The sequence below is a fragment of the Bactrocera dorsalis genome, chromosome 5 (assembly GCF_023373825.1).
Source record: "Bactrocera dorsalis isolate Fly_Bdor chromosome 5, ASM2337382v1, whole genome shotgun sequence".
Classification (NCBI taxonomy): domain Eukaryota; kingdom Metazoa; phylum Arthropoda; class Insecta; order Diptera; family Tephritidae; genus Bactrocera; species Bactrocera dorsalis.
This window is the reverse complement of record NC_064307.1, coordinates 23,429,898-23,442,945: the sequence shown is the minus strand read 5'-3', so window position 1 is coordinate 23,442,945 and position 13,048 is coordinate 23,429,898. Positions and strand designations below refer to the sequence as shown.

At 33.2% G+C, this 13,048-nt stretch overlaps 1 protein-coding gene across 3 annotated transcripts in view; it reads right to left on the bottom strand.

The window, feature by feature from the left end:
- The window catches only part of LOC105223964 (protein alan shepard), a 591,866-nt gene extending 579,063 nt beyond the window's left edge, over positions 1–12,803 (bottom strand). The window contains exons 1-3 of one of the 3 annotated variants that reach the window (XM_049458185.1): positions 12,672–12,803; positions 7,600–10,540; positions 5,890–6,038 (exon numbers count right to left, since the gene is read on the bottom strand). In XM_049458185.1, the coding sequence (XP_049314142.1) occupies positions 5,890–5,988 (99 nt within the window). In that variant the 5' untranslated portion in view covers positions 5,989–6,038; positions 7,600–10,540; positions 12,672–12,803. Of the gene's footprint in view, positions 1–5,889; positions 6,039–7,599; positions 10,541–12,520 lie in introns of all 3 variants that reach the window. The other 2 variants (XM_049458184.1, XM_049458183.1) reach the window with 2 other exon arrangements.
- Between the last annotated feature and the right edge of the window lie 245 nt (positions 12,804–13,048).

Genomic DNA, 13,048 nt, shown 5'->3' with positions numbered 1-13,048 from the left:
GTGAGTTTGAGTGAAGCAACTTTTGTTATTGGAAAAAATGGTCAAAAAGTGATTTCGCGTGTTGATAAAATATTTCTTTTTGTAGAGAAAAAATATGGTAGAATCAGAAACTTGACTTGGTGGATTGATTTTGGACACTGCGGCAGGAAAATCAACCATATAACATAAATTCGTATACTCAGTTTAGACGTGGAAATGAGGATCGAAGACGGTGACCCAACAGTCGGCTGTCAAGATTATGTCGTATGTAATTTAGGATCCGCATGGAAGTAGGTGCTGTTTCACGAAAACATCTACGAATTGGGCTTCGAACTGGTTCCACATTAAGTGTATTCTTTAGATCTAGCCGCCTGCGCCTATTTTCTGTTCTCAGATCCCAAACGAATGCTCGCTGGAAAGAAATTTCCGGCGAATGAAGAGTGTTCGCCGAAACTGAGGACTATTTTGAGGCAAAGGACAAATTGTACTAAAACAAGTAATAAAGAGGTAAATTTGGGTGCAACCGAACAATTTATACTCTTACAACAATCAAAGTCAAAGGAATACGTTAAGGAATAAATACAGCTGAACTTCCCTAACTCGAATGACCATAAGCCACAAAAAAGCTTAGAGTAAAAGAAACTTCGAGTTACCTCTGAAGAGAATTATGTTGCATACAAAAAAAGATTTTTATGATAAATTTTTCAATTGACATGTCATAACTGAATCTGAAAATGTATTCGACCAAGAGTTTGCATACAACGGAAAATATTTTTGCTAATTTTAATGATCTTATCTTATATCTTACAAGCTATATGTATCATGTAGTGGCTCAATATCGACATTTTCGACATGTGTGAAGCTCTTTATGGGGAAAAACCGTGTGTGGAATTTCATAAACGAACATGACGAAATCGACTCAGCCAATCACACTGAACATTTATACTTATATATATACTTTATAGGGTGTTCAAAGTTTTCTTCTACGTTCAGGGTATAAAAAAAATCCACAAACTATATAAAGGTACACACATCCATTAATATTTATGAAAGAATCTTCACTTTCGCCCATAAGCTGACAATGTCATAAAAACTCACTGATTAAAATCAAGCATTGAGCACCTTACTACTTATATTATAGTATATATAACTGCACATTTACACGTCTATAATATACGTAAGCTCATACACTTACAAATATGTATGTACATGACTATATAGTACACTGAAGAAGCCGCAGTATCCGTTACTTTGTTACTTTGTGGCACATAGTAAATCTGTATGTTAAACCGATTTATGACACACGCAAGCTCTTCGCAATATATTTTAATCAAAAACATGTGAGTGGATATTTGGTATTTATATCGTTTTTGTTGCAATCGAACATTACACTTGCCTTGGTTTTTGTACCAAACGGGGAAGAAAGAAAAGAGGAAGGTCAACTTTTTATACTTTGTTGCTGCGCGAAGGGCATTTAAAACGCCTATAAATATGCTACATATAATGTGGCGCATAGTCTTGACCATAATAACGGTAATAACGCGTGTAAGAAGTTGTTTCATCGAGAACATTGTATTCTCATTTGTGGCTTTTATTAAGCTCCTGTCATAAATTAATCTTTATGAAATAATAAATATTCAACATTAATGATTGCTGTCAATCAATGCTTTTGAAGGGCAGTGAGAAAATATAAATATGACAACACAAGTAATATATCGGCACCTAAAATACACAATAACGTAACTTCACTTTTCATAAGTTTACAGGCAAAGGGAAAACTTTATAATTAAAACCACTCATATTGAAAAAAAATTGCGTTTTGGTTATAAAATGGTTATATATGGGTTATCATACACTCATATTGAAACAAAATTTGAGTTTTGGTTATAAAATGGTTATATATTGGTTATTATATCTGACAGCGATTTTCGATTTGTTTTTTTATAATACGCTGTTTTGCATTTTAGGTGACGATTTGTTATTTGTGTATGTATGTATGTACATGTTTGTGAGAGCCGCTAAGTTTTCACATAAATCCATGTTTGAATAGCGGTTAACTTGAAGAAAGGAAAATTTTAAGGGGTCAGTAGGGTAATCTTTTTTAAAAATTTTCTTTTTTTTGCATTTTCTGTTCCCTTATACCCTTAAAATTTATGTAGAAACCCACTTTACCATTGGAAGGTTTCGGAAAAGGCCCAAAAATAATAATTCCACTCGACGCGCGATATACCTCATGATATGTGAAAGGAGTTCTATTGTAGAATAAAAATTTCTATGAAAAAAATGTCAAAAAACAGGCCAGAATATCCTACTGACCCCTTAAATAAGATGGTAACTGCATAATCACAGGGGATCTACCCTTAAGATCCCGCCTATGCGTCTCCCTTTTCAACCAACCGTACGGCTTATATGATCTGAGTAGTTGGAAGCGAATATCACTTTTATCAATTTTCCTTATTAAGAAGTTTTTTTTTCGCCTTGGGAATGAAAGTTTCGATGATTATAAGCAAAAAGTATAATTTTATGGATTCCCTAGGATCTCTTGGACACATAAAAGACATACGCCTCTAAAAAGAGCATTTAAATTTGGAAAAAGATTTGAAATTCAGATCCATAAACTCGTACTCGTAGTAATACCATAAATTATGTTACAAAGTTTACAATACATACAATGAGGATAAATTCACTAAAAGGGTATACAGAGCAGATCAAAGCCCACTTTTATTCGAGATTATCTCCAACCTACAGTAGGACAACTGGTTATCTTCTGCCAACCCGCTTGAATCAAATAAGACTGAACATATTCAATCAACTGCTTAAGGGGCACTTGGTCCACAACCGTGAAAGTATGCCTTTTGCAGATGGAAAAATTTCAATTTTTTGTCCATTATTTTAACATGTTTTTTGGTGAAATTGTCAAGGGTTTCTATAAAAACAGTGATAAGAAATTACCTTCAAAGTGACAAAAAGTTATCGAATAAAACGGTGTAAGTATAAATAATGTAAATACGTTTGGTTTTGAGGCGATCGATTGGCCACCAAGATCGTGTGATATCACACCGTTAGGCTTTTTCCTGTGGGGATATGTAAGGTCTACAGTATATGCGGGCAATCTCGCTTCGATTCTATACCACATTCAATTTAAAATGTCTGGATTTTTCCTTTAAAAAGGATCACCCTTTACTTCTTTCGTTTCTGGTTCAAGTGGTTTAAGTAACATGATGAGAATCACTTTATCAATAGTCTTATAAGAAGTAAATCGTACAACCTGTTAGTAAAAGGAATAAATTACTTGGAGTCAGCAGTTAGTTTATAAATCTTAGTTGATCAACATAGAATAACGGATCGAAACCAATAGATATACACTCATATTAAGGACTTCAGAAATAGGACATGAGCACTGGAACTTAATTTCATTGCAGATTAAACTAAACATAAGGGACTTCAATTTAAGGCATAGAAACAGGTGCTAAGTAATATAAGTATTACTGTACAGCAATTAATTACCAAATGAGGCAATCAAATAAAAGCAATCAAGTTAATTTGATGCCTCAAATATATATAAACTCATAATCACACAAACAACAACACAGTTTCCTTAACAAACAAGAGGCTTTAAACGAAAATGGGAGATTTAAAACTTCAACGACAACTAACATAAATTGTTACGGCCATCAAATGGCAAACTCAAGCCTGAGGCATAAAATACTGTCAGACGGAAGGCAAATGAACAGCAGACGGACAAACAAAAACCTTATAATTCATGCAAACAGACGAAAATAGCTTTGATTCCAAATATATTACGACATATGTTCGTGTGTAGTCGCATATTAACCAAGATGTGTGCACCCCACTTGCAAATCGACAGGACCAACAATACAGGACACAATAGGATTAAATGCTAAACAATAGGAAAATTTATGCTAAGCAAAGTTTCGGCAGCAAACAGGCAAAAATGCAGACTTGGACGCCTACCTGCCATTCCCACTCGGCCGAATTAATGGAGAAGCGACAAATTTTCAAACCCTAGTGTGCCGCCGAGTGCTTTAGTAAGACGGCCGAGTTTGGAAATGCTGCTCACCTGCTCCCAAATTTTCGTTTGTGTGTTTGTTTGTGTTGTTGCTATGAATAGATTCCATTTTGTGTGGGGCCAAACTTTTTAAAGGATATTCAAAATGGTGAAATGCATAAACTAACTGTACTATGCAAAAAGTTGCTGAGCATGTGGGTGTTGGTGTGTATTTGTGTTCTCCGCTTTATTTGTCCACCTGTTTGTCAAGGTTTGTAGGCGGTTTTAGATTACAAATATACTCTGCCAAAAGACAGAGGCCTTTGCAGAGCAAGTAGTGGGCTTTGCATTTCTCTTCAATGAAAATTAAATTATGCAAATAATTAAATTTTCACAAAGGAACAACTAAAACTTGAAAATTGTTGACCAAATTCGGTATATTCGACCTAAGCATGTATGCAGACAAGCGTATTTTATACACCGTTAGTTAAAGCAAGTATGTAAATTATGAAAAAGTAGTTCGAAGCTATCTCAACTAGAGAAAAACACGGAAGATTTAGTTGAAACCCCAAGTTAGGGGTTTCTTAGCGTTGAATGGACACACTATAAAAATTAAAAAAAAATGGAAAATTAAAGAAATAAATAATAATATCTCAAAAATACATTAAAGCAGTAAAGCTGTGGAAGCCAAAGCACCTGAGGCTAGACTCTGAAAGTCTGGAAGAAAGAAGTGATTGCCACAAGGATCAATTTGTACTAGAACTAAGATAAGAAAGACGTACGCCTGAAGAACCTTTACAAATCGTTCAACAACGAAAATTCACTTTCTATAAAGAACGTGTTTCGCGCTTCGCTCAACTTATGGTCAACAACCGGCCTACTGAGCATACTATTCGCAACACCATCACTCATCTTGAGATCCAGCATTCATTATTTCATAATATTCGACCAAATAGACCACGTTCAGTACGCAGTGAAGAAAATAAAGCAGCCGTAGCTGAGAGTGTATACGAAAACCGTGTAGAGCCGATTCGGCGCCATTCGTAGTATGGAACTTGGCTTATTTTACGTCGAGATCTTGAAGCGTACAAAATACAGCTTGTTCAAGAACGTTGGCCGCTCAACCTTACCAAGCGATATCTGTTCGATCTAAGAGCTCTTGAAAAGTTCCAAGAAGATCCCACGTTTTCGAGCCAAATTTTGTTCCTGGATGAAACCCATTTCTGACTCAATGGATATATAAACAAGCAAAATTGCGGTATTTGGGACGAAGAGAAACATGAAGAGATTGTATAGCTGTCTCATTTCTTATATAAAAATAACGGTTTGGTATGGTTTGTGGAATAATCGGTCAACATTTCTTTAAAAAGTAATGCCGGAGAGAACGTAACTGTCAATACCGACCGCTATCGCGCTATGATAATCGACTACTTGATCTTAAGATCGTGTGATATCATACCGTTAGATTATTTCCTGAGGGGATATGTAAAGTCTAAAGTCTATGCGGACAATTCCGCTTCAATTCAGGCCTTGGAGCAAAACAGCACTTATTTAATTCGTCATCGAAAACTGGACTCAACGGATAGACCATCTGAGATGTAGCCAAGGCCAACATGTGAAAGAGATAATCTTCAAAGAGTAAATGCCAAAGAATGTTCTTTCGAATGATAATCAACATTCCCAATTAAATTGGAAATGACTGTGTTTTAAAAAAGAAGGGAATCTTGAAATGAATCACATTTTATTTCAAGCAAACCAAACAAGAATTTCGGTTTCGTTGCAATTTTAATAATTATATTACGCATGGTATCTTATTTGTTCAATTGGTTGTTGTCTGTTGTTTGTTTTAATTAAATACCTAAACAAAAAATGCCCCAAGTTCAGAAATGATTAATACTCACGTTTGCAAAAGTTTGAGGACGCGGTGGCGGCAACTGCGTCGGTGGCCGCATTCCCAGTTGTTGTGGAGGAGGTGCTGGACTATAGCGTGGTTGATGCATTTCGTTCACTGGAGTTTTTTTTTTTGCTGAGTTTGCTAAACTTTTTAGTTCTAAAAATAAAGTAAATAAAAATTATGAAATTATTAAAACTAATCAGTAGAATTTTAAAATATTTGAACTTGAGCAATTATGGAGGAATCGAAAAAGTGGAGGGTAATATCATGAAAAAATTTTAAAATACAGTTAAACAAAGTTAAACAAATATATCCATATGGGAATGTATTACAGCGATGGTTGAATATTTTTTTTTCATTTATTTGTGGTATTAGAAAGGTCTATCACCCAAGCAAAAATAAAAAGTTTTAGTTCCAGAGGTGGAAAGTAACGATCCAGCTTTTAAAACGACTCAAAACCATTTTTTAATGTGATCTGCACTAGCGCCACTTCATCAGTTATCTGTAGAAGTTATAAAAGGCTTTATGATAAACGTATTTGTGAATCCAATATCTCATTCTTTCTTTATTATTCACATTTATCGGCACAGTCATGGAGCTTGATGCAGTAAGAGGTCAAATTATTCAATACCAATCAGGGTAGCTTCTGTAACCTGTACCAAAAATTATTTTTTTCCATTAAAAAAGGTGATATTTTCGGAATAAATCGAAAATCTTTTTAGCTGCCAAATAGTAAAAGACCCAGATGATCATTATTAATTTGTTGCCCATTTAATTTGACCTCTTGGATTGGTATTGCTTTGATTGCTTAGATGTTGAGAATGATAATTTTATGCGGACTTTTAAGCGATGGCATATTTCCCCTATTTTTATACTGAATTCTCCACTGATAACAATTTTATGTCATCTTTGATGTTAGAGTTATTAAACCAAAAAGATTCGTTGCCTGAAAATAAAATTACAATCAAGGGCGATCTCTGTTTTCAGCAGAATGAACGAAAACACTGTAAAGTTCTAAGTTATATGCATAGTCTCTTGAGAATGGCAGCCGAATGGTGCGCAAGCTTCCACTAAAGTCTGCAACATAGCTGAGGATCCTAGGGATCATTGTTGATGACGAGACGTGGGTTTATGAATTTAAAGTCGAAACTGTCGAACAAAGTAGCAAATGACGCTCTAAAAATTAACTAAATCAGAAAAAGTTAAAAATCGAAGGCACGGTAGCTATACCAGCCTAGGCAAGTAAGTATATAGTGATCATTGGCAACTTGTAAGCTCAGAAGACTATTTTTAAAACTATAATAAATATATTTGTTTTAAAATATGTGAAAAGGTTAGGTTAGTCTAGCAGACCAATGAGCCACGCATAGACCAGTTTGGTCCTTTGCGGTGCCAGAGTCCAGTTACTAGGTCCATGAAGAGTAATCATCCTTTAGGATATCTGGGCTTGACGCGAATTTCAATAGCCTCTGTGGCTTCACTAACGATAGCTCTTCCAGTGTATCATACTGTGCAGACCCCAGATGCTAACAGCGTAGTCTTGCCAATACGTAAAGAAGTAATTATTTGTTAGTCCGGGTTAATTTTGATCAGTTCATTTGTCCTTATTTGTTTAGATAATTTTTACTATTTTTTATACAAATAATAACATTCTCAATAAATTAAAATACATATCAATAAATTTTTATTTATATAATTTGTTTATATATTGACTTACCAAAATTAGAAAGGCGTGGCACTCACACTCGATGAAATTTCACTTGGATATTAAAACTAAAATTATTGGAGGCTGTACGAAGTCAAAAGTCGTGATTTGTTTCGCCAAAATTTTTTTTAGTTAAAAATATTTTCCACTGCACATAATACAATTAAAAACTTCGTATTATTATTTTATGTTGTTGGCTTTAACTCTTTATGCACTCACTTTCGTTTGCTTTTTTTGGTTTATGCACTGTAGTTGCTGTTTTATTATTTTATTATAATTATTGGATGTCGCTTTTTTCTTTAGCAAATAATTTTCTAAAAATTCACGCTGTTTCGATATAGTTTTTTTTATTGGAATTACTTCTGTAGGAATATTTTTATGGAAATATTGGTGGATAACCGCAGTTTTCTTTTGTTGCCTTATAAGCACTTCACTGTTGCATTATTTTAGTTTGTATATTTTTGATACAAAATGATATTTCAACACAGTTATTTTGCTTTAGAAAATTCAATTCACTTGCCATTTATTTGCGTTAGTTATAAATTTTATTAACACAATTTTTTAAATTTTTATTAGTCACTGATTTAGACACCGAAATGGTTTGTGTTTACATTTATTAGTTTTTCGTAAAAATATCACTTATATATTTTTTTAGTTTTTGTTTATTAAACTGTTTTGGAGAAAGCTCACTTAATTTTTTTTTATAATTTTTTTCGGTGTAATTAATTTTTTTTAAGAAATTTCTTTTATTTTTTTTACTTTTTATTGTGTTTAATCATTTGTTTTGGAGAAGGCTCACTCAAATTTTTATTTTTAATTTTATATTCGCTTTGTTTAAATGATTTTTTGAAAAAAATTTACTGAATTTTTTTTTTACTTTTTACTATGTTTAATCAACTGTTTTGGAGAAAACTCTCAAACTCTTTTAAAGTTTTATTTTTTATCTTTTATTCGTTTTAAATTTTTATTCCAGCACACTTTTGCACCGTTTTTTCTTTTTATTTACTCATTCCACATTTTTGTCTATATCTCTTCTATACTTCCGCATATAAAATTTTTTTATCAATATGTTATAATGTTATTGCTTTTTGTTGTTGTTATTAATGTTATTCACACAACGCACGCCCACAAAATCATTCACAAGTTTTGTGTATTAATTTTTGCAAATTTTGTCATGCACCTCAGCTTCTCAGCGCATATATATTTTTGCTTTTTTGTTGTTTTGACTGTGTCTTTGTCGTTTTTCGTTTTGTTTTTATTTGCCTGTTTTGTTTTGCTGTCACCTTTAGCTTGTTGCTTTCTGGCACACTCTATACACTACAATTCTCTTATCAATATTCGTTCACCTTCTTTACGTCTTACACTTTTTAGCACTTTTGTTTTTTTCCACAATCTTCACTTGGCACTTTACTTTGCTGACACTTCGCGGCTGCGAGCGAATTGCAAATAGACACAGGTATTTTATTAGAATTTTTCCTCAATAAATTAATGTTTATATTTTTATGTTGTTGTTTTTTGTATGACACAGCTGTTGTATTAATATTTTCCTCTGCAGAAAAGTGGCTGCGTAAATAAAGCAAGAGTGTGTATGTGGTCTATGGAAGACACTGCTGAGCAATTTACAGGTGTTTTTTGTTTGTTTGTTTATATGTATATATTTTTTTGTTGTTGATAACGCTTTGCACTGAAGCGATGTTTGCTGTAAATTCCGAATTCCAACACACTTGCTACATTAAATACTTATCAAATATATTTGAGTGTACGTATGTATGTATATTGGCGTTGATTATGCAGTTAGCAATATGATATAAGTATATATGTATATTTTACACAATATGCATAAGTTTTTATTTGTTTTTGTTTTTTATTTTATTTTTTGTTTGTATTTAGAACAGTTGGAAGCGACAGTTTGATTGTTCGAATAGACAACGTTGCAGTTGAAGTGAGCGGAAGTGACGCAACTACTTTAGATTTTGCCGAAACACTTTTTAGTGAAATTAATTTTTTATTTCGTCAACAAATTCCGTTTTGTTTGAAAATTTTATTATATTGAAATAAATTTTTTTCGTCAACAAATTCAGTTTTATTTGAAAATTGCAGTGAAATTTTTTATTTCGTCAACAAATTCAGTTTTGTTTGAAAATTGTTTTGAAATTAATTTTTTTTTCATTAAGAAATTCAATTTTGTTAATAAGAGTTTTTTACCCGTACACGGATTAGCGTTTATTGCTTTCGAAATATATCGTTATGCTACATATGTATGTATGTAGGTATGTATGTATTATATTTGTTAACTACAAGGAAGCCTTAATGCACTTGCGGCACATCGATATGCTAAATATAGCCAATTACACAAAAAATCGTCGGCGTAGACTACAAAAAGATGTGAAGTGCGCTTGGTAAATAAATTGCAGCTGAGTTAATACACGTTTACAGTTAGTATATAGACTTTTTTGTATTGTATTATGTATGGTTTTTAAATATTATATACTTTTTTATACATTATATATGTTTTTCAAGTATTATAACTGTTTTTTTATAATATTTTCTCGTACTATTTATGTTTTTTGCTTTACTTTCTTAGTTTCACTTTTAGTTGTATGCAACTTTGTTTATTTTATTTTTATTTTTTTGTGTTTTATTGGAAAATTTCACTCAATCCACTTACGAAAGGCACACGAAACAGTCTGCGGTTCCGGTTTTTACGCCCATTAATTCTTAGTACACTATTAGCGCTTATGCTACTGCATTGCTGTATTTATTTATTGTAGATTTCGTAGTTTTAAAACATTACCTGCATGTTAAAAATACTATGTAATTACGGTATTTTGAGCACATATAATTGTTATTGTTTCTTTTAATATTTTTTTTTTTGTTTTTTTCTCGACCTTTCAAACTATTGCAGCCTTCACGCAATGTTGGTGAAAATTTTCATTACAAAAATACTTGCGAACTGTAAATAAAAAAAGAGGAAAAATTAAATAAATTTGTAATTTCAATAGTAGCAGCAGCGACACAATAGCACACTAATTTCCTACGAGTGACCACCATTGCATTATGGCCAACTTCGTTCTCCAACCAAAACATATTAAATACATATGTATATGTATTATACATACGTATATACGACAAAAAAAAAATTCACTTAGGCTGCACCGAAGCTATAATACCCTTCACAAATAAAAAAAGGGTCAACAAGAACATTTTTTGATCCTTCACAAAATCCCACGCCAAATTTCATGAAAATAACTCATTTTTTGAGGGATCGGTTTGTAAAACAGCTACAAGCTAAAGTGGCCCAATCTGAACAATTTGTTTACAGTTTTGATCGTTCATTTTGTATGGCAGCTACATGCTATAGCACTCTGATCCGAACATTTTTTTTGCAGATTGTATTATTTCCTTGGATAATAATCCATGTCAAATTACATGAAGATAACTCGTAAAATAAAAAAGTTTTCCATACAGGAACTTGATTTTGACCGATCAGCTTGTATGACAGCTATATACAAACATGGTCTGATTTGTAAAAAATATTCAGAGATGGTAGCCTTATCGTAGGCAATAATAAATGCTAAATTTCATGAAGATAACTTGTCAAAGAAAAAAGTTTTCCATACAAGCACTTGATCCTGATCGTTCAGTTTATATGACAACTATACGCTATAGTGGTCCGTTATCATCAGTTCCGACAAATGAGCAGCTTCTTGCAGAGAAAAGAATATGTGCAAAATATAGAGATGGACACACAGACTTATATCACCAAATCGACTTTCATTCATTTTTTTCTGGTGTCCCCAATGTATCCTTCTGTGCGCTACAAACTTCATAGCAAACCTAATATAGCCCGTTCAGGGTATAAAAATACAACAAACGTATAGTTAGCAATTGCAGTAGCACATAAAGTGTAAAAAATCGAGCAGACTCCACCAGCCTGCGTTTTGTGCAACGTTGATATGGCAGACAACGCCGGCGTCGCTTCATTTGTGCACCTCTTTGTGCCCGTGTGTAGGCTTAAAATAGCCTCAGCCAACTTACAAGTATACATATGTAATACACATGTATTTATATATGTAAGTGTGCATATGTTTTTCTCGTTGCGTAGACGTGAATATGCAACTTTTTAATTAAGTGACCAGTGCAGGCACAGCCCTACAACGCAGCACGAACAAACCTTTAAAATTTTTACACAAACTAAACACTTTAGTAGTTATTTAAGTTAGGTTATGGTTAAACGTTTAGAAACGTCGTAAAAATATGCAGCAAATGCAGGAGAAATGCAACACAATTGAAGAAATTTGTTCTCAATAAATTTTCTTTTATGCTTGCGAATACATAATAAGAACATACATACATAGGTATGTATATTGCATGTGTTTAATTTATTTTTGTTGCTTATGGCGACAAAGTTAACAACCGGTTAGTCAGCGCGTCCACCCCGGCTTTTTTCTACTGTTTTTTGCAGCAACTCCTTACTCAACACCTTGCGGCAAACTCAAACAAACGCACAGGAATTTAAATACCGCACTGCATTTTAACAATAACAACAATACTATTCTTCAATGAACTGCGAATTAGGAACGCAAGAAATTTGCGCTAATGAAATCTCATTCACTTCCTTGTTTACGCGTCTGCTTGCACCTGCTATCTGCTTCCGCTTGCACTACTTCTACACCTACACACACACACACATACAGAAGTGTACGTGCTATATAGTAGCAATTTTCCCAATTAGACTTTGCTATTCGCCCTACGCCGCGGTCGCCTTTGACTGGAGCCCCCGATGCCCATAAATTTCGATTTCGGATTTGGCTATCAATATCAAGTCTACAAGAGTCCTTCACAATTTCCAATGAAAAACACTGTTTTTTCCGATACTACACTTGTTTGCTATGGCCACTATATGCACTCCGATGTACTAGAATTTTCATACCGCAAATTTTGCTTTCTACAACTTCTGCTTTGTTATACAATTTCGGTTTGATTTTTGTGAATTTTCAACATTTGCGTGTTTTCGCGACTGATTTTCCAACCACAAAAAGAATTTACTCGTTGCTTACACAATAAATTATGCACTTTCGTACCAAAAACACAACAATTTGCACAAAATGTCTGAAATAAATGCGGTTGATTTCGCAAAAATTTGTTTTTGCTTCTGCTTTGTATTTTGCAATTAATTAAAAAAGCATCGAACTGTGGGAGAGACGTGCTAAGAACACAATGAGAAGACAAAACTGCGAATGGTCAGGGTTGCAAACGAGAGCAATATAATGAGAATGTTTTGTACTTGTGCGAAATATTTACTCTGTTACTTTGCATACATTAAAAATTTTATAAAATTCAATAAAATAATAATGCTGAAAACATAAGCAAATATTCTTATTAGCCCACTTGCTTTATTACTACAAAATCGTAGCCAGTTGGTCCATTTGGGCAACATGCAAAAACCAAAACAACGCAA